We start from the raw sequence: 20,232 nt of genomic DNA, 5'->3' as shown, positions 1-20,232 counted from the left end.
GCTTCAGAAGGGGATAACCATGATAAAATAAATAATTGGTGTCAAGAGGTTAAGATCATCATTACCTAACCATATTTTATCTAAATGCTACATCATTCACATTAAACTTCAAAGTTAGGTATGTAATGAAAAGAAAAATATTTATAAACATAGTAATATTATTATCTCTTAATGTGACAAATATTATTTACAACAAAAATATACGTAAATACACTTTAAAATGCATGATTTGTAGATTAGAGTTGACTAAGTCAACTTTTTTCACAAGTGCGCGGCGGTTTTTTTAACTTTTGAGTATCTTTGCATGGAAATCAAAGTGTTCTCCGATGAATGAAGAGATGTAGTAGTAGGAATGATCGTAATCCTCTCGCAATTTGAGTATGACTGGCACATTAACAGAACGGCAAGCCTCCACCAAGTTTTCAGGAAGCAGTTGTTTCTCAATGTAAAATTTGTCCCCAGCTCCCTGAAACATTACATTATGTTAAGTACTTGATAGGATACTAGTCATATATGTATAAAGTAAGTTATGTGAAATTAAGAAAAATACCTGGTCTATGAGCAGAGTTAGTGGAGGACCGTTGTACTTCTTAACCAATTCTGTAGCATCCCACTCAACCCATTTACTCTTGTCTTCACCAAGATATCCAGAGAAAGCCTTCTCTCCCCAGGGACATTTAGTAGGATTACAAATTGGTGCAAATGCACTGACTGATTTGTAAAGGCCTGGGTTTCTTAGGGTAGATACAAGGGCACCATGACCTCCCATACTGGAATAATAAAATAAATTAGACTAAAAGTAAACACTAGATCAATCAATATTAGTGCAAACCGTTTGTTAGTCATATACCTCGAAATCAAAAAATCCTTGTAGCTTTTCACATATTCGCATTTCACCGTGATAGCGTTGTTGTTACTAGCATATTATTATATTTTTAACAGATTTTTACAACAGTAGCAAATTTTGATGTAGCATGTATTATCAATAGCCTATTTATTAAGCCTACAGGCAGGAAAGTAAATCTACTATGAATTTTTTATACAATTGTAATTAGCGATCAAAAATTATACTACAAGAATAAAAATCTATTCAGAAATTTTGATATCGCGGCGAAATGCGAATAGGTGAAAAGCTACAAGGATTTTTTGATTTCGAGGTATACGACTATAGAGATGAGACGTATTTACTAGAACAGATCCACACACTAGGTATTTTACAGTACTGGGCGGCACCTATTCCAATTTTTGAAATACTTGATCCACCTAGTATTTTATAAATTACACGATTTCCGACCCTACCATCAAAGTAATAGAGGTTATTATTGCGTAATCCGTAGTCGTGTATTACGCGCACCTAGTTCTTCCTTCCTTCTCGCTAAGCTTATGTGCGAACGTAGAGATTCACTCCGTCTCTGTCTGACCAAACAAATTTGAGCGCGACGAAGCAAACGCACACAAACGTAGTCAAACCATATTCATGTATATAAGAAAAAATGTGTAAATATTTTTATGAAATTGATATCTTTTAAATACGCCAACTTTTAAGTTGACAGTCCTAAGCCTGTTGAAGTATGAAGGGAGGAATTATTATTCAATTTCAAATTGCATTATTCATACTACGGTTGTATCTTTTTAAAAAAAATTGTATTTTAAAGTCATGTTACGTGGATTAGTCCGCCGCACTAGTCGCATCAAGTATGCTAAATTACTACGTACTAGGTGGAATAGGTATTTGGATCGAGTATTAATAAATAGGTACTAGGAATAGGTGCACCTAGTATCAAATTTTCCTAGTATAACCCATCTCTACGACTAACAAACGGTGCAAACATAATTTCCAATACCTATGTCCCATGATCCCAATTCTGTCTGGGTCCACAACATTGCTGAAAGCTATTTGTACGAGGTCATATAATTCAGTGTTCAAGTAACTGGCCATCTTGTAGTTGTTTGACCATGGCTCCTTGGTGGCATCAAGGTAGAAGCCAGCACTAACACCGAAATCCCATGATTCATCATCACCAGGCACCTTCACTCCCCTAGGAGATGTGTCGGGTCCCACAACAATAATTCCATGCTCAGCAGCATATCTGAAACATTAAGAAAATGGCAAGTAAGAAAAATTCTACTATGTAAATTACATACATTTTTTGGTAATTTTTATTTCTCTAGGCAAAATCCAACTACCAACAATCAACATAGACCTTTTGATATTAGACTTTAAATTCAAATCCAAGATATGGCATAAATAATAAATACAATTAACAATATAATTGGTAACAAACCAATGTACCTATAATACATAACAATAAAAATACATTATTTGATAAACATTGTTATGTAACATTACCCTACAATCTTATCTCTACTATTATTTTAAATTCTTGATTACTTTTATCTGCTTGATTTGTTACAAAATACATGATTGGTATAATTAACTATGTTCTTAACTTAACTTTTTAGCAAATTTTTTGAGAAAACTTTTTGCTAATTTAATTTTATATGTCAACATACCTTTGAAACCCTGATTTTGTGATAAAGTTCTGTTCATTGCATGTAAGTCCAGACAAATAGAAAATGACTGGCAGCTTCACATCTCCCTCGGCCTGGGGTGGGAGGTAAATTGAAAAATTCATCTTGCATTTCAATTCTGCAGATTCATGGCTATACACCTTCTGGTAGCCACCGAAGATTTTGTTCGACGATACTAATTGCAACTTGTCCATGGTGAATTACTGTAGAATAGAAACAATTTAATGTTATGTGTTTACAATATACCTACACTTCCAATAGAAATAGGTCGGGAAATTATACAGAAAATGCACTAAGAAAGTAAAATTGGAAAATTCACAGAATGCATAATATGATGTAGATATTGCAAGAAATCGAATCTTTAGAGAGCACATAGATATATTATGACGCAATATATTCGTAATAAATTAAGAATAGCCGAAAAATGTGCCGGTCTCTGTGAATTGCAATACAGTATCATAGTCAGAGTTATTTGTTCATTACTGATACAGGCAACAAGAATTTAGTATACATAGGACATTCATGGGTTTCTATTAAATAATCAATAAAAAAATACCTTTGATCTTTTGCAAATAGCGATCGAAAAAATGAGAAATCGAACAGCCGGACCGACCGATGACCGAAGTAGCGATGGGCGTTATTCGTTATCACTGGTTATTAAACGAGTGATTAGCCTGACCAGTCAGTGATCACTCGTTATTCAAAAACGCCTAATCTAGTTTTTTTCTTAACGTCATACTACAACGTTAGAATCTCTTCGTTATTCAACACGATTGTTTCCACAACGCTCTAAAGCCAAACTAAATTCACTCTTAAGCAAACAACATAAGGTAGATGTTTGGTTGACACAAAAAATAACGTGTTTCCCGCTTCGTTATGACAGTTTTGAGGACAACGTCGTATATTGACGATTCTTGAACATATTTTTTGCAACCTAAAGGAGTAAATCGAATAATGTATGGTGTCCAAATAATAAGGATCGCAACGAATCAAGTGCGTGTGCGAGTGAGAAAGCCATAGGACGTTAACATAAGTGTGGATGAAATAGGTATAATCTTCGTCGTACGTTAGATATTCAATCGAATTTGAGTCTTATTTTGAAGGTCATAAGTTCCTAAAGGCCTTGCAGCTAACTAAACACCTAACGTTATTATTATCACTCTTGCTTGAGCGTTGTGGAAATAACTTCGTTTAAAAAAAAACTAGTTTTGAAAACGTTATGCGTGATTCGAAAACCGTCGCGTTTCGTTATTTCAAAAACCCATAACGACACATCTTTAGACCGAAGGGAAATGACAGATGACATTGACAAGTATTGAATTTGACAGCTGCTTTTTTAAAATGATGTTTTACGGCTTTGGGACTCACAGATTTGCTTGGACTAGCACAGATGATGTCAAAGTTATCAAATAATCGTAATGCATCGTAGGTATCGTAATTTCTATTCTCCATATCATAAAAAATCTAGCTATAGCAAACGTTATAGCACAGTATTTCTATTTGTTTTTATTAATGAGCTACGTTAAATTAAAAACAATGTTTTAACTCGGTCGGTAATACACAAGAAACCAAGATCTACTATGCTTTGTGGTGGTCTTGATCTTCCCTCTTCCGTGCCCGTGGCTTTATTAATCTAAGTTAAGCCCGTGGCACACCACGAGCACGACTAATAATTTGAAAGATTTGGTGGACAGTTACCTACCTCATGATGGCGTAGAAAAGGAAAGGAAAAATCCGATGGAAAACAAATTATGGAAAATACGACTACGACACAGAAAGATACTAAACTTCGAAGTATTGCACTTAGGTTGAATATGTTTACCTTGTCCTAAATAGAAAAGGTATTTTTTATAGGGATTGATAGAGGTCCATGGAATATAGCATAGAAAATATTTTCAAGCACATTATGTTTTATTTATGTCGCAGTCAGATTGTATAATCCGCCGTTTTACATTACAGCTAGGCATTTTGCATTACAGCTCTGTTTTGTAATACGGCGGATTAACGTTTAGCCGGATTGAATACGGCTGAATGAAAATCCGCCGGAATGTATTCGGCGCCAAACGTTCTTCAATACGGCTAGCCGTAACGTAAAACAGCGTGTCATTACCCGCCGCTTTGACAGTTTTTAGTTCCTATTTTGAATACCGTGGCGCTGCCGGACAAAGTTAAAATTAAAATTTTTAGAAAAGTCTAATTGTTTTGAGTTACTTTTTTTTAGATGGCTATCCTTTGTGATTTATAAATAAGTAAAAAAAAATACTGAAGCCAAATATATTATTTATACAGTAACGAAGGTAATAATTCTTAAAATCTGTCTTATTAAAATTTATTTTCATTTAACATTGTTTTATTTTGTAAGTATGGTCACCCTACAATCTATAGTAGTACGATGCGGCTAAACGTGGGCCGCCGTATTGGAGAACGTATCGCAATGACAATCCGCCTAAACGTTGAACCGCCGTATTACAAAACAGAGCTGTAATGTAAAATGCCTAGTGGTAATGTAAAACGGCGGATTATACAATCCGACTGCGACATTTACATTAACTAACTAAAATAAAAAAACTAATGGAAATAAAAATAGTCATTTATTGAACATTAATTAAAAACATAACATCACAAAGTTGTACATTATTGTGCTAAATAAACACTACATAGTTCAAACTAAGATATAATGAGATTTCTTATTGAATTTATTCGATTAGCCTCTTTCTATTTGTCTTCCAAGACAAATAGGTGTTCCAAAACAAAGCTACAGATTGCACCACAAGCACTTGATACTGAAGTGGTATGTAATAGAAGTTAGCCAGCTGCACCCAAGGCCAGATGTAATAATTAGTCTTCAATACATCAAGGTAATTAGCTTTTACGTCTAACTCTATGTTTTCCCAACTTTTACCCTGTAATGTTCCCACTGCAGTGAGTATCAGTAGGAGGAAAGCTGGAGCAAACACCACTTGGTCAACAAACACTTTTTTAAATGCAACTGTCTTGCCATTTGCTCCTATGTGATTATTCAGCAGCCCATACCAAACCCGAAGAGCAGGTCCCTGGAATATGTACAATATAATGTAAATGAAAAACAAATACTTACACAATACCTATGATAAAAGGAATATAGGTACCAAGTTGAATTACTTACACCCACAAAAAAGCCAATTGAGGAGAATCCAATAGTTCTCTTAAAATCCAGGTGTTTATAAGATTTGTTCTCAATAAAGGTTTGGGATATGATATCTCCAGTGGCCATCAATGTGCCTGTTTGTATTGCTTGTACCAAGTATGGACGGCGCGTCAGCGCTTGCTGGTACAACTTGAAAATATTACGAGCCTTCATTATTGTAACTTGCATGCTTTCAAGTCATAGAAACCGTCTTAAACTGAAACTTAGTTAATTCAAAGTTACTAGTGTACGAGATACAGTTTGACTACTAAATAAAATTGAGGTTATTAGTACAATGCGAATCTGCCTATGAGTCACAAGTCGAACACAGTAAACAGTATTATGTTAAGATTTGAGAGTAATCGTCTTTTCTGTAGAAATTTTAAGAATTAGTTAATAATTGTGGCGACGAAAATAGAAAACAAAGCAAACAGGCAGTGCGGGTGCCACAATCAATCAATGTCATTATGACACTGATGACATTTGTCAAAAAACTAACTGCGCGGAAGGAATTTAATTTCTACCTCTATAATTTTACACTGGATTTTATTAGACTTCAGCAATAATTTTAAATTTCTAAAATTTAATTAAATTCGCAATCTAAAAATCTCATATAATATGTTATGACTAATTAGACATGTTTAAAAACAATTCACCTTCCCCGATTGCATGAAATGGAACGCATGTAATATTGCAAATGTCGTCCTGTCAGAAATAATATTTCCTCAATCTGGCGCAGTTTTTGCTGCATTTTATTTGATAATCGTGATTGTTTTAACTTTCTTCCTCAAATTAAAAAGATGGATAAAAGGAAACTGTCTACGGCCGGAGACAGCTTGTACCAGATACTCCAGGTTCCCAAAACAGCGACACAAGACGACGTTAAAAAAAGCTATAGGAAATTAGCGCTAAAGTATCATCCTGATAAAAATCCCAACAACCCGGAAGCTGCGGACAAATTCAAAGAAGTAAATCGTGCTCACACTATACTAAGCGATGCCACAAAGAGGAATATCTACGACAATTACGGGTCACTCGGATTATACATCGCTGAACAATTCGGAGAAGAAAACGTCAACGCCTATTTCGTCGTGACAAGTACTTGGTGTAAAGCGCTTTTCGTCGTATGTGGCATTCTGACCGGGTGCTACTTCTGTTGCTGCCTGTGCTGCTGTTGCAACTGCTGCTGCGGCAAGTGCAAGCCCCGTCCGCCTGAGGAGTCCGGGGACTACCACACTTTGGAGCGTGATGACTCGGACGGCGTGCAGGCCGTGACAGTGCAGCCGGGCGGCGAGGGCCGGCCCAAGGGGGAGCAGGCGCCGCCGATCGCCATGCCGATGCCGCCGCCGGCGTACGCGCCCAGCGCCTCCGAGAACACAGGCCTCAACACAGGTGGGGTTAACTATGGAATTTCACATTAACATTCACTTAACATCTCATTTGATATTCCATCAACCCACTAAGTTCCCAAGCTAAAATTTGACTTTGTCCAAATGTTATTATTCATAGAGCTGATATTGATGTAGCAAAATGTATTTACTAAAATAATTGTTTTATTATCTAAGTATAAATTATACTTACACTATGTATAATTGTTGATCCATAAAATATTTAGGTTCATTTCATAGAATACTCAAGACATCACATATTACACTGTTGTATCTGTTTTTATGGTTATGGTAACCTTATTATTTCTTGCCATTGGTAGTAATCTTTTCCATGTTATGAAAATGCTGCTTCGGATACCAACTTTAAACATAAATTGGTAATATTATCTACTAAAACCTCTATTATTTATTGCAATTTTTAAAATGATGACCTTATTACTTTGATTAAATTTAGTAGAAGTTTTGCAGTTTCCTTAATAAATTAAAGATACTTCAATTACCTATTTGGTTTCTCAGATATTTTCCAAGATGTTAAGCATGTTATGTTAAAATGTTGGTATGCTAATGACTATTCTAATGTTTTCTTGTGGCCCTATTTTCATTATATCCCCTTTTTGAATGTATAACATAATAATTTTATAGAACAACAAATTAAATCCATTTATATGTAGTTTTATGAGCACCTAATTTGATATAACACAATAAATTACCCACCTACAATATCCTGCCCACCTTTATTAAAATAGGTCATGAGAAAACATTTTATAGGTATAATAATTGTTGTTTCTTATCAAGTTATCTTATCTTACTTGAATATTTAAAAATGAGTAATTACATTCATTGAAAAAATAGCTTGCTTAACTGGCAATTATTAACTGAGTAGGATTTTTATTCCTAGTGTCATCATTACCTAATTTGAGAAGTTGAAATTCTAAATTAGAGCCAGCAGACATTCCAGTAATGACTTCCAGAATACATTACTGTTACTCATGATGATCTCATAGACGACAATAATTTTGAGATCCTTTAACAAAATAACAATCACTTAATTTTTCTTGTACCGAGCCATTTATGACTAATGAGACAATCTTGTCAATTGACCTCATGTTTTAATATGTAGATTTTTTGCAATGCAAATAATTATTTCTGAATCTAGTTAAAAAAGGTTGTGTTGTGCAGAGGCAGACTGTTCTTAAAAATTATATCCAGATGTAGAGCATTTGTGATAGTTTTTTAGCTATTAAATATTTATTAATATACTTTGCATTGATTAAAATCAGATACATTAATTGTCAATTGACATAGACATATTCTTTAGGTTCTAAGAAATATTAATTTCTTCCTGAACCATTAACTTTCCTCTGTGTTTTCTACATCTGGACTTTTAAATTTACAAAACTTGTAGGACAGTCTGCATGTTACCATTGTTCAGGTAAAGCCTCGTATTCACTAGGGTACAAAAATCCCGCGGCACGTTATCAGTCGACTTCGCCCGATTTGTCTAAAAAATCCGGTTGCCGAGCAGATAGAATTTCGTACAATGACCCCAAGCTACCCATCCTTATCGCTCGCACAAAATTTAGCTGTCGCACCCGCACACTCACTGCGGCCGCCCGTCGCACAGTTGCGACAGCAACTTAATTACGTGCGAGTGATAAGGATGGGTAGCTTGGGGTCATTGTACGAAATTCTATCTGCTCGGCGACCGGACTTTAGCGTGAAGTATCCCTGGAGTTTGATCTCCTAATGAATATGAATCTTAACAATATCCCTGCCTAGCTACTTAGTCTTCTCTACAATTGATTCGTTTTGATTAGCAAAACAAAACATTAGAATTATTGACCAAAATTATACTTATGAGATAATGTAAGGTAGTAGGCGTGTACGACATGTGATTTGACAGTTGAATAATGACTAGTATGCTAGCTTTTCTTTTGGAACCAGTTGTGCAGAACAGAAGTGTACAAAGTCTGTGTCTATTTTATTGATTTGACTATAACTGGGTCATCAGTTACATAAATGGTGATTTAGATGTTTACATTAAACAACTCTCAAGGCTTGCAAGGGTACTGTATTGTCATGTAATAATTAATATAAACATTGTTATGAAGAGTTATGATGATAGTTATAGAAAGCTAGATCAAGTTGTCAAATTTTAGAGTGCTTAAATTATGTTTAATATATATTTTTATTTCTTTTTAGATGCGCCAGTCACCCGCTATTAGAATTTAGTTGGTTACCTCTCAGGCACCTTACTTCGGAACAAAACTGAACGTGAAAGAGTTGTTGACCTGTCTCTATTACATGTAAATAAATTATTAATATTTGGCACTTTTAAATTTAAAGACACTGTTCATATTAGCTGTACACCATGCTTTGAAACTGAAGGCCTAGTTTATGTGTTAATTTTATAAAAAATATATGTAATATTATTTTTTCATTCTTGGGGGCTGCCATATCTGTTAGTTAGCTGCTGACTTGATATGGATTAAAGTTGATAAAAATAATATCTGCATGTAGTCTTTGAAACAGGTAACTTTTCTTAATACCTCAACTCAAGATCCTAAACTTTTATTTTGGTGTTCACTATTTCTGAAACTTATAATTTACTCAGAATACAGAACAAACCAGAAGGAGTGTTCGATAACATTTCTACGCGGCAACTTGTGTCCAAAATACTTCCCCTCCCGCGCCCCTCTACCCCCTTTAGTGTTACTAGCGCCGTGTGACACCCCCATTTTTGGGGTAAAATTATGTAATTTTTTAAAGAGATGTTAAACAAGTAAAAAATAAGTAAGTGAAATAAGTACACACGGCCACAGTGTTAACTATCCATTGCCGTTTTTGCTCTCGCTCTCATCAAATGGTGATTCTTTGCGATAGAACGAGACGACATGACTGGCCATAGGCATAGATAGTACCTACCTACCTATGAATTTAATTTTTACTCCGAAGTAACTAAGTGTAGATGATTATTTATTTCTATTAAATAGTGTAATATACTACATGTAGGTATAATATGTTATTTAAAAGTCAATTACAAAAGTCGAATATAAATTTTAGAATGCCAAGTAAAACAAAAAAGAAACTTAAGGTTCTTTATTATGTAAACATATCGACAACAAAACATTTGTTTACGGCGCAGTAGTGCTTTTAGTTTAACTTTTCTTGGAGTCAAAAACAGAATCCAAATCAAAAACATCACCAATACTTGAATTTGATTGCGAGGCAACTCTGGCTGTGTATGCTGAAAGAAAATCAGAGTAAGTATGTAAGCAATAATTAATTACTTAAAATTATTATTAAATATACAAATATTGCTGCTGCTGATCTGTTGATACCAATGCCTTACTTTTGAATAAATGGGAAAGTATGAAATTCACGATAGTAATTTATTATCTCCTCATTATTTAGGGAGTAATATTATAAATTAATTCAAATATTAAAATCAAATCAAAATCAAAAATATTTATTTAGTTTAGACCACAAGTGGCACTTATAATTTAATTAATCAGGTTGTCATGTCATGGATGAAATTACACTAAAAACTAATTAAAACAAAAAGGATGGGGAAAATATTCCATTATTCTGTGGTAACGCTAACAAAATTAACGCGTGAATTTTTTATAGACAAATTAATGTAATTCAATATAAAAAAGTAGGGTAAAATATTCCGTTGACCTGTGGCAACACTTACAAAATACAACCGTGATTTTTTGGAAAATTATTATTTAATTAAAATGAATTGGAAATGTGCTACTTACGGATAAAACATGATCCCATGCACTTTCTTCGTAATTCCAGTAGCATTCTTACATGTTGGAACGGCACAAGACGGCATAATTTAATTATAAAGTGTCAATCTGACGGATATGTAAACAATGCGCGCGCCGGCCATTGACTAATTGCTCTAAAGTCAAATTAGTGCGATTCGGAGTAATTTATATGAATACACATTTACGCCCGTTGACGGTTTCTGGTTTGTTCCGTATTCTGAGATAATTTATAACTTTTTTTGGCATTTTAGGGAGAGAAAATATTGAAAGCGCAATTTTTTTAAATACTTTTTTCGTAGTAAGTAATTGGTTATTATTTGTTTGTTGTAATTTTTTCTGGTTGTTTATTATATTAAATTTAATTTTCCATAAGATTTTATTCTTCAAATTTTTTCATTATTCTATTTTGCTAGCTTAGATTAGCAGAAATGGCAGTCCCATTTGTGTATGTTACAATAGTTTGTTGATTTTAAAATATTGGTTCCAATTGATGTGTCCTTTTAAAATTCTTGGTGTTATTACACTTCTTCTTATTTTATTGCATTAACATTTAATTTTATTTAGCTTGATAAGTATATTGCAGTAGGTTTAATTTAGGTATTGAAATAAATTGTATGTCCTTAATAATGATAATGAGTTATTTGGCTTAGAGAAGCCTAATTTTATAAAATCCACATATGTTTTCGTATTGTGAAGTAAATTTAAGCTACACAATTCCAGCATAGTTTATACCTTAACACGTATATTCATATTTAATGTTAGTTTTGATTCTAATGTGTGTGATGTACCGAGAATACACTGCTGTGGGGTCAATCAAAAATAGAGTAAACCCGAAAGTTTATAAACGATTCATATGTGATGTAAAATTCACAGTATTGTCAGTATCAACAGTATAAACGCAATTTTTGAACTGCAGAACAGAGTGTAATTGATTTATTACAATGTTTACTTAAACGACCTAGTTTTGTGTGACCATTACTTTAGAAATGATTTAGGTATTATATTTTAAGAGACGATACAGCTTTCATTTTCGTAATGATCACTGGGTTAGTTATATTCCTATTTATACTACGAGTAATATTAAAAAGTATGCTGTAAAATACGTGTTTCAACATTTAAGATTGCGGTAGTCAAATAGTCCAACTTATGTGGGCGTGTCTAAAGTGCGTGTCTCTCTCGACTTACGCACGCAAAAAGTAGTTAACACGTAACATTAATGCCGCTTTGGGTCGTATGAAATGGACTTTAACGTATTTATATTATTAAAGTAATTTGAATTTCAGCTTCTTTAAATCTTTTTCGTGATTTCGTGTTATTTATCTTATGATAATCCTATATTTACGCCCAAAGTATATGTTATAATTTCCATACAAGCCTAGATTAGGTCGCAAAAAATCGATATAGCATCGAAACCCTTTCAAATTTTGTATGGAATAATGACTGACTAGCGCAACCTTATAGCATCGATTGTAATTGTAACGTTGATTGCAATTTTGTATTAAGACTATTAGAATGTTGAAGAACACCGTTCGTGTATTATAATGTTATGGTACTAGTCAACGAGTATTTATAACGACAATGTCAAGTAAGGTTTAAAATGTTAAAAATGTAATTACACTTGATTAACTTCAATCAAATAAATATCTGCATAACTACTTATTCTATTATTGAAATCAACCGTCGCCTCATATAGTTTCATTTTGTTTGTTTTAGTCTTACCTACCTTTAGTTGAAATGAGTTGTGGGCAGGTTATAAGTTCTGTTCTTTCTTTATTTTCAGGAAGCAGTATACCAAAATACACATGAAGTTTTCACAGCTAGTCTAACGTTATTTGTAAGAGAAATGAGGATCAGACTTCGTATTGCCTTCACCATGCACATTGATATGCAGTGTAAGCCTAAATTAAGTTTTTTATACTATTATTCTCAACTTGAAAGTATTTTTTTATATTGTTTATGTTTAGTAATTACTGTAGCCGTATGTGTTTGTCACAACAAAATATACATAACTTTTAATTGATTCTTTTATTTATATTGTCAATTACTTTTCTTTATGAATTATTATACACTTGCGAGCAAAAGTATGGAATCACTTACATGAAGTTGTTTCCACGCGATCTTGTGTACTAACCAATTTGTTAGTAACAAAAAAAGTAGCACCATTTTAAAGATTAAACTTTTAACTTTAAACTGATACCAAATTCATTTAAATCACATCAGTATTTAAAAAGATATCCCGCCTAATGTGAAGAAGTAAGGAAAAAGACATGTATCAACTGTTTGATACGTCGCGAGTTGCAGCCTATTTACCCCCCATAAAAGCAAGTGTTTTCAGATTTTTGCTTTCACACGTTGATCTATACACATCTCCGCTTCTTTTGACACTTTACCTGGGATTCTACACCTTCAGAAGCAGCACAAATCGTTGCACTATTGCAAGAAGGGCTCAGCCAGCGGGCTGTCGCACATCAGCTCCACATAAGCCAGTCCTGGGTTTCGAAAGTTTTAAGACGCTTTCGGGAGACTGGTGGCTTTATCCCGAGACCAAGTTCTAAACATTGCCGGTGCACATCGCAGAGGGAAAACCGTTTTTTCATTTCAACTTCTCTACGAAATCGTCATTTGACTGGTATCGACGTCCAGCAAGAGCTCAGAAATGTTCGTAGGATAGCTGTTAGCAAGTGGACAGTTCGTCTAAGATATAAACAATAGAATTTGACTTCAAAAAGGCCTGCCACAGGCTTGAAACTGACGGCAGGTCACCGATAAGCACGCTTTCAATTTGCTCCTACACATCTCGATGGGAAGTCGAGCAAGCCACCCCCATAAGCCAATGTTTTAACGAACCAGCACTGCACAAATCGCTCCCCAGGCCGTCTATAGACCCGACCTCTTCGACTGCTGCACTGCAAAAACAGTCTGCATTCATCGGAGAACAAAACTCGCCTCCATTACTCGCCTTCCGAGTGCGAGCTAATTAAAAGCGTGCTTGTCGGTGACCTGCCGTCAGTTTCCAGCCTGTGGTAGGCCTTTTTGGAGTCAAATTTTATTGCTCATATCTTAGACGAACTGTGCACTCGCTAACAGCTATCCTACGAACATTTCTGAGCTCTTGCTGGACGTCGATACCACTCAAATGACGATTTCATAGAGAGGTTGACATGAAAAAACGGTCATTGCTCTGCGATGTGCACCGGCGCTGTTCAGAACTTGGTCTCGGGATAAAGCCACCAGTCTCCCAAAAGCGTCTTAAAACTTTCGAAACCCAGGACTGGCTTATGTGGAGCTGACGTGCGACAGCCCGCTGGCTGAGCCCTTCTTGCAACAGTGCAACGATTTGTGTTGCTTCTGTAGGTGTAGAATCCCAGGTAAAGTGTCAAAAGAAGCCGAGATGTGTATGGATCAACGTGTGAACACAAAAATCCGTGCTTTTATAGGGGGTAAATAGGCCGCAACTCGCGACGTATCACACAGTTGGCACATGTCTTTTTTCTTACTTCTTCACATCAGCCAGGATATCTTTTTAAATACCGGTGTGATTTAAATGAATTTGGTATCAATTTAAAGTTAAAAGTTTAATCTTTAAAATGGTGCTACTTTTTTTGTTACTAACAAATTCGTTAGTACACAAGATCGCGTGGAAACAACTTCATGTAAGTGATTCCATACTTTTGCTCGCGAGTGTAGTTTCTTCTTTTGAATATGTGATTGATAATGTTATAAAGAGATAACTTACAACCCACTAGCCTTTTAAAAACTTAGCCAAACTTATTATGTTAATATATTTTATTTCCATTATTTGTTATACCATAAAAGGTCACGGTTCATTTTAGGATCAATTAAATCAATTCAAAGGTCCAACTGCTTTACAAAATTAGCACTTTTGAATAAATTAAGTATGTCAACTTTTTTAAAACATAAGATTTTACTCGTAGATTTTAGTGTGTCAGTGTTGCGAGTCATTTCGATTCTATTCCGATTTCTTTTGCTTAAAATTCAGCTTCACATAGAAGCAATTTTTTACCTTGATTCGGTTCTCGAGCGAAATTAGTAGGTATGTATTGAATATATTGAGCCTTTAATTATTAGTATTATTTATGTATGAGAAGAAAGCAAGTATGATTGATTACATGAAAGCATGTTACATTTTTATTTGGAAAATTTTATAACACTAGTTTTTACTAGCATTCCATTATTTCACTAACATTATGAGGTGACCGGTTAATTTAGTTCGACCCTACAAAATGGAATTCAAAACAAACTGTCAAAGTAATATTATTAAAAGGTTCAATTTCGTTTTCGCTTTATAGTGAACTCGAAAAAACTTAGCGAAGCGATAAGGAATTTGATGAATGAGTTTTGGGCAGCTCCCGCTCATTTTAATGAAAAATCTAGGTTTAATTTAAACTTATACATAAATTAGTTTAGTACCTATCAATCATCAATTTTAGTATCTTCATCACTGATACCATCCTTCATTTTCACCGAGTATTCGATCCTCACGTAATACAAAACTATGCGAGGTCCCAACACAGTTAAACCTAATACTAAATACCACATAGTAACTAGGTAGGTAAATGTAAATTGTTACTCAGATTCTGCAAGATCCCGGTTTCGATTCCCGGTTCATTTTAATCATGTCTGGGTGTTCTAGGTGGCGCCAGTATAACTTTTGTATCATTGTATGAAACTATTTTTTTATCATCCACGAATACATGATTAACTAAATCCGCTTCGAACGGATGAGTACCGACACGTTATCATAATTATCAAAATACGTGTTATCAGAATGTGCCCGGCCCAGCAATCTAATCGGAACATGGAATGAACACCATAAATATGCTAATTGATAGTCACAAAATAAATTATAGTGCTTTAGAATAAATGTAATACGCTACCATAATATGTATAATACCTAATTTTCATTGTTTTTACCCGACCCGGCTTTGATCTAACTACGAGTAGGTACCTACTATTTACTGAAAAAAAATCTGGCGGCTATACATAGATAGAAACAATTTCTATAAAAATATTATCAGCTCTCATATAAATCATTAAATTACTCGTGGTTAGTGTTATTTATTTATTCTTTTGGGTGTGTGGTAAATATGTAATCTGAGTTTCCTTACAGAAGTAGACAATCAACTTACTTAAGTTACGTACGAGTAATTTACTTAAGTTCAGTAAACACTTAATTTAGGAGAAGCCACTGTTGGATTTTAACCTCCTTTTTTGCGAGACACTATAGTTCTGTGCCAATAATCAGGGCCGGATTAACCATCTCGGGGCCCCTAGGCACAGCTCGTTTCGGGCCCCCCTTTCGGGCCGAGGACAGGGTGGTGTGTGGGACTCCCGGCGCCCTAAAAAGGGCGCTGCTAAAACCTCCGCGGCGTTCCGTCATCGCCCAAGTGGGGGTGTCGCGACTATCCAGCCGTAGCCTTAGACTTCCGCGACATCACCGACGACATCTCGCCTATCGGACCCTACACGCCCCCTCTTGTGGGGGTCTGACAGAATGGCCCGAAACACCAAGCCGTTCCCGCCAGACGGAGGTGACAAGGGTGCCCACGCACCCCCGGCCTGCTGGCCGCCACCTGGGGGCTGAGCAGAACGGTCGTACAATCGCCTTCTCCACCCCCTTCTCCGCCTGCGGAGCGATGAGGCGAGAACATCGTACTGCCGCTCGCGCTCCGCTTCCTCCTTCTGAAGGATGACCTCTTTACAAAAGAAGGCGACCGCCATCCAACATCCTTCACTTCCCAGCATGGCGTTGACCAGGTTCGGAAGCGAAAGATCCCGGCCCACTACCGCAGTGACCGCGAGGGTGTACTGCACCGTGTCATCCGCCGCGCCGCATTTGTGGTACAGCAGGGATTCCTCTCGCCCGATCTTATGCAGGTACGAACCGAAGCAGCCATGCCCGGTCAGCACCTGCGCCAGACGGAACGTGAGGAACCCATGCGATCGTTCCAACCATTGGTCCAGAACAGGACCAATGCCGTCCAGAGTGCGGCGGCCAAACTGCGCGCGAGTCATGTCTTCCTTCCTTCTAGCTCCCAAGGAGGAGTGCCAGCGAGGACGCACGCCGCAGCATGCCCTACCGTGCGGTAGGTCCTTGCGACTTTCTGCGCTATGGCCCGCTGGGGCCTGCGCAGAAGGGCAGCATTCTCCCTCTTGTTGAATGCGTCCGCCCAGATTTGGGCGCCATACAGCGCCATGCTCCTCAGAACGCGTTGAAGTGCGGGCTAAATTGTCACCTCCCGTCAAGCGTGAGGCCCAGATATTTCATCTGGCCTTTGACGTCAATCCTAATCCTAACGTCCTCAACCACAATGTGGGCGTCGGGAGGGGTGCGCTGGCGAGGCCCCGGAAAGAAGAGGGCCTCAGTCGTCTCCAGCGCGACTTTCAGGCCGAGGCGTCGTATTCTGCGAGCGACTAATGTGCCGCCCGCCGACGCCAGCCGTGCCGCGGCCCCAAATGTCTTCCCCCGGGCAGTGACCAGAAGAGTGTCATCTGCATAGCATATGACACTCATAATAACCGCGAGAAGGACGCCCCGGAGGAGCCAGTTGAAGCCTAGGTTCCACAAGAGTGGACCGAGCACCGAACCCTGCGAAACCCCGCTGGCTACGCCGCGCCGTTTGAGCTGGCCGTCTCTGTTAACATACAGGACTTCGCGGTCCCGTAAGTAATCGGCCGCAGCGCTCAAAGGTACTAAGGCACTCTGTGATGTTTAAGTGCTAGAGTATGGTGGAATGAGCGATGGTATTGAAAGCGTTGGCTAATCGAATAATACAGCCAACACACCCTCACCCCTCACCCTAGCCTCCGCAGTGAGGCTTTTTTTTTAGCCTCAGAAGGGCGTCGACGGTCGACCTGTCATGTAGGGGAACCTGTTGAACCTTGGACAGAGTTGTACCTAAAACAATTGTGTATATTTTTTAAATTATGCGGTTTTATGAAAAGTTGTCTAGGGTATTACATACGTCATTTGTCAACGTTAACGTGAAGTTAGCTAAGATTCGCCGACGCCGTGCAAGTACAAGAAAAAATGGTAATTTAATATTTTACACTGACGCAGTGAGATTTTGGAGGTTTACTTAATGTCAATTTATGAAAAATGTTGCATGTTTGACAAAACGGTTATAGTTAGAACATAATCTTTATATATCTAGCTACTAGACGATATGAGTTTCAGATCCTAAGCTCAAATGGAAGTGGGTTTATTATGCTTATTAAGTGAAGTAGTCGTAATGTTGTACCTTGACCACCCAACTAGCGATGTACCTTGGTCACTGATTTTCATTATGTTTTAATGAGAATTTTATTGTAATAAAAAAACATATTATACTGTTATAGAAACAATGCCCCGAAGACCTTAAAATAGCAATTTAAAGTCTGTTTTTGATATATATATTTTTAATTTCTAATGTTTTTTAAATTTACGTTTAATGTATCTTCATATGACTTTTTTAACATTATTTTTGTTGATAAAGCGGTTTTAATGGAGATTTTGCTAGAATTTATGTTAAATGATAAGAAATAAAAAAAACTAGATTGCAAGTTAAAGCCACTCCAGCGCGTTTTTGTCCTACACGACATAACATATCAACATTCACCAAAATTTTCTAGAAAAAATGTTGAATATTGTCATATTTTTGTTGATTGTGTAAGGCTAAACATGGACTGGAGAGCCGGCTTAAACTTAAGTGATTTGTTGCCAAAAAATTGTGAAAAATAATTAGTACAAAAAATATGGATGAGGATCTTTTTTAAAAAATACTTTTACCTAGATATTGTTGCTAATAACTGTAATAATTGGTATTTCAAATAATAATTTAACAGAAAATTAACAAATTGAAGCGAATATAAGCATTTATTTAAATTTAAATAGATACAACGTACACGGTCCAAGGTACATCTGGTTTGTTGTACCTAGGCCAGTTTTCCCTTTTTTTTTCTAGCAGCTAGTATGCCCAAATTTTTAAAATTATACACAATTTTATGAATGAATTATGTAGCTAATTAAATGATCTTTAAATATAACTGCACTAGACAAGTTTAACTATCACCATTATTTTTCAAAAAATCAAAATTCGAAAAACTGGCCTAAGTACAACAGGTTCCCCTAAACCAAAGCAGTAATGCCAATGTTACGAAAATGAATTAGGTTCCACAATATCGAAATAAATGACGATTGAATGTGTAAACCTAAATAAGGCGAAGTTTTGAGGTGGTTTGAGTTTTGTTGCATAAAAATAATCTTTAAAATTTTTTTTTAATTTTTTTATCGGGAGTGCTGGCCGCTGGGCCCCTGGTCATAGTGGGCCCCTAGGCACTGGCCTAAAGTGCCTTATGGACAGTGGCGGATTAACGTATAAGCACTACAAGCACGTGCTTGGGGCCCCTGTTCTCCAGGGGCCTCCATCCTCTGCTGGCGCGCCAGCAGAGGATGGAGGCGTTTCATTTCATACCTACATTTTATCGAGATTTAGCCTATTGTTACTCGTGAGTAATGTAGCTTTCAAATGGTGAAAGAATTTTTAAAAACGGTCCAGTAGTTTTTGAGCCTATTCATTACAACCAAACAAACAAAGTTTTCCTCTTTATAATATTATAGAGTAGATAAAGTAAAGTGCGTTTTCCCAAATATACAAGTGGCGTTTAAAGAAAGAAAGAAAGAAAAATTTATTACGATGAACATCACTTATACATGACAGAGAAAAAGACAGAAATGGCACATAAATATTACAAGGAAATAAAAAGTGAACTGAGCAGTGAGCAGTGCTATCCTGTCGCAACAGCGATGTCCATCGCAATGGGATTCCACTCAGCATATGCCGTGGCCCACGGTGGGGAAGGCCACGACTCTGGTTTTCGGTGGGCCCCATGCCGAGTGGAAGTCACGGACACTAACCTAAACTGCATATCAACAAGGCCGTTTAAATATAAATATATAACAATAATAATAATGTGCAAACATTTGTTGAATAAACATAATTATAGTAAATTAATCCTTCAAGGCCCGCGAATCTAGACACAATAGATAATCAATTGTTATGACATTAATTAATGCCGTCTGGGACTCAAGCGGTTAAAGATGCTACATAATAAAATAATACCCGTATTAAAATAATAATAATTGTGTATATATTTATAAATGTATATATTAAAATAAACATGCGATGTGAAAAAAGAAGAGAAACAAAAGAAGTGTTCTAGTGTAAGACTATCATTGTGGTTGCGTTTAGAATCTTTCACAGCTTAATGATTACTAACTGCTCTGCTGAACGATCCTTCTCACAACTAAAAAGGTTGAAAAACCCGCAAAGAACAAAAATCTGTCCAGACAAGCTTAATTATTTAGCAT

At 36.3% G+C, this 20,232-nt stretch overlaps 2 protein-coding genes across 4 annotated transcripts; one reads left to right on the top strand and one right to left on the bottom strand.

Annotated features, from left to right (window-relative positions):
- Nucleotides 1-140: 140 nt before the first annotated feature.
- Nucleotides 141-3,200, bottom strand: LOC135081698 (S-formylglutathione hydrolase). Its single transcript, XM_063976491.1, has 5 exons — nt 3,089-3,200; nt 2,515-2,735; nt 1,845-2,090; nt 551-770; nt 141-466 (listed from the first exon to the last, which is right to left on the bottom strand). Exons 2-5 carry the CDS (start codon nt 2,724-2,726, stop codon nt 284-286), a joined length of 861 nt encoding a protein of 286 aa, XP_063832561.1. The 5' UTR covers nt 2,727-2,735; nt 3,089-3,200; the 3' UTR covers nt 141-283.
- Nucleotides 3,201-6,356: 3,156 nt separating this feature from the next.
- LOC135081676 (dnaJ homolog subfamily C member 5) lies at nt 6,357-12,878 on the top strand. 3 transcript variants are annotated; one of them, XR_010259239.1, is made up of 3 exons: nt 6,357-7,090; nt 9,289-9,392; nt 12,643-12,878. XR_010259239.1 is itself a non-coding variant. In XM_063976458.1 (2 exons), exons 1-2 carry the CDS (start codon nt 6,499-6,501, stop codon nt 12,666-12,668), a joined length of 618 nt encoding a protein of 205 aa, XP_063832528.1. In that variant the 5' UTR covers nt 6,358-6,498; the 3' UTR covers nt 12,669-12,878. The 3 variants fall into 3 exon arrangements, 2 of the variants coding, with proteins under 2 accessions (XP_063832528.1, XP_063832537.1); XM_063976458.1 differs by lacking the exon at nt 9,289-9,392 and having other exon boundaries at nt 6,358-7,090; XM_063976467.1 differs by lacking the exon at nt 12,643-12,878 and having other exon boundaries at nt 6,358-7,090; nt 9,289-12,517.
- The last annotated feature ends 7,354 nt before the right edge of the window (nt 12,879-20,232 follow it).

Source organism: Ostrinia nubilalis, chromosome 2 (genome assembly GCF_963855985.1).
Source record: "Ostrinia nubilalis chromosome 2, ilOstNubi1.1, whole genome shotgun sequence".
NCBI classification, from domain to species: Eukaryota; Metazoa; Arthropoda; class Insecta; order Lepidoptera; family Crambidae; genus Ostrinia; species Ostrinia nubilalis.
Note: the sequence above shows the minus strand (reverse complement) of the source record. Positions and strands in the feature narration are given on the sequence as shown.

Coding starts and splice junctions, on each gene's coding strand:
- LOC135081698 (XM_063976491.1), bottom strand. CDS start 2,726: ATGGACAAGTTGCAATTAGTATCGTCGAACAAAATCTTCGGTGGCTAC. Junction 2,091..2,514: donor ACAAAATCAGGGTTTCAAAG/GTATGTTGACAT, acceptor TTAATGTTTCAG/ATATGCTGCTGAGCATGGAA. Junction 771..1,844: donor ATTGGGATCATGGGACATAG/GTATTGGAAATT, acceptor TTATTATTCCAG/TATGGGAGGTCATGGTGCCC.
- LOC135081676 (XM_063976458.1), top strand. CDS start 6,499: ATGGATAAAAGGAAACTGTCTACGGCCGGAGACAGCTTGTACCAGATA. Junction 7,091..12,642: donor GAACACAGGCCTCAACACAG/GTGGGGTTAACT, acceptor CTTTATTTTCAG/GAAGCAGTATACCAAAATAC.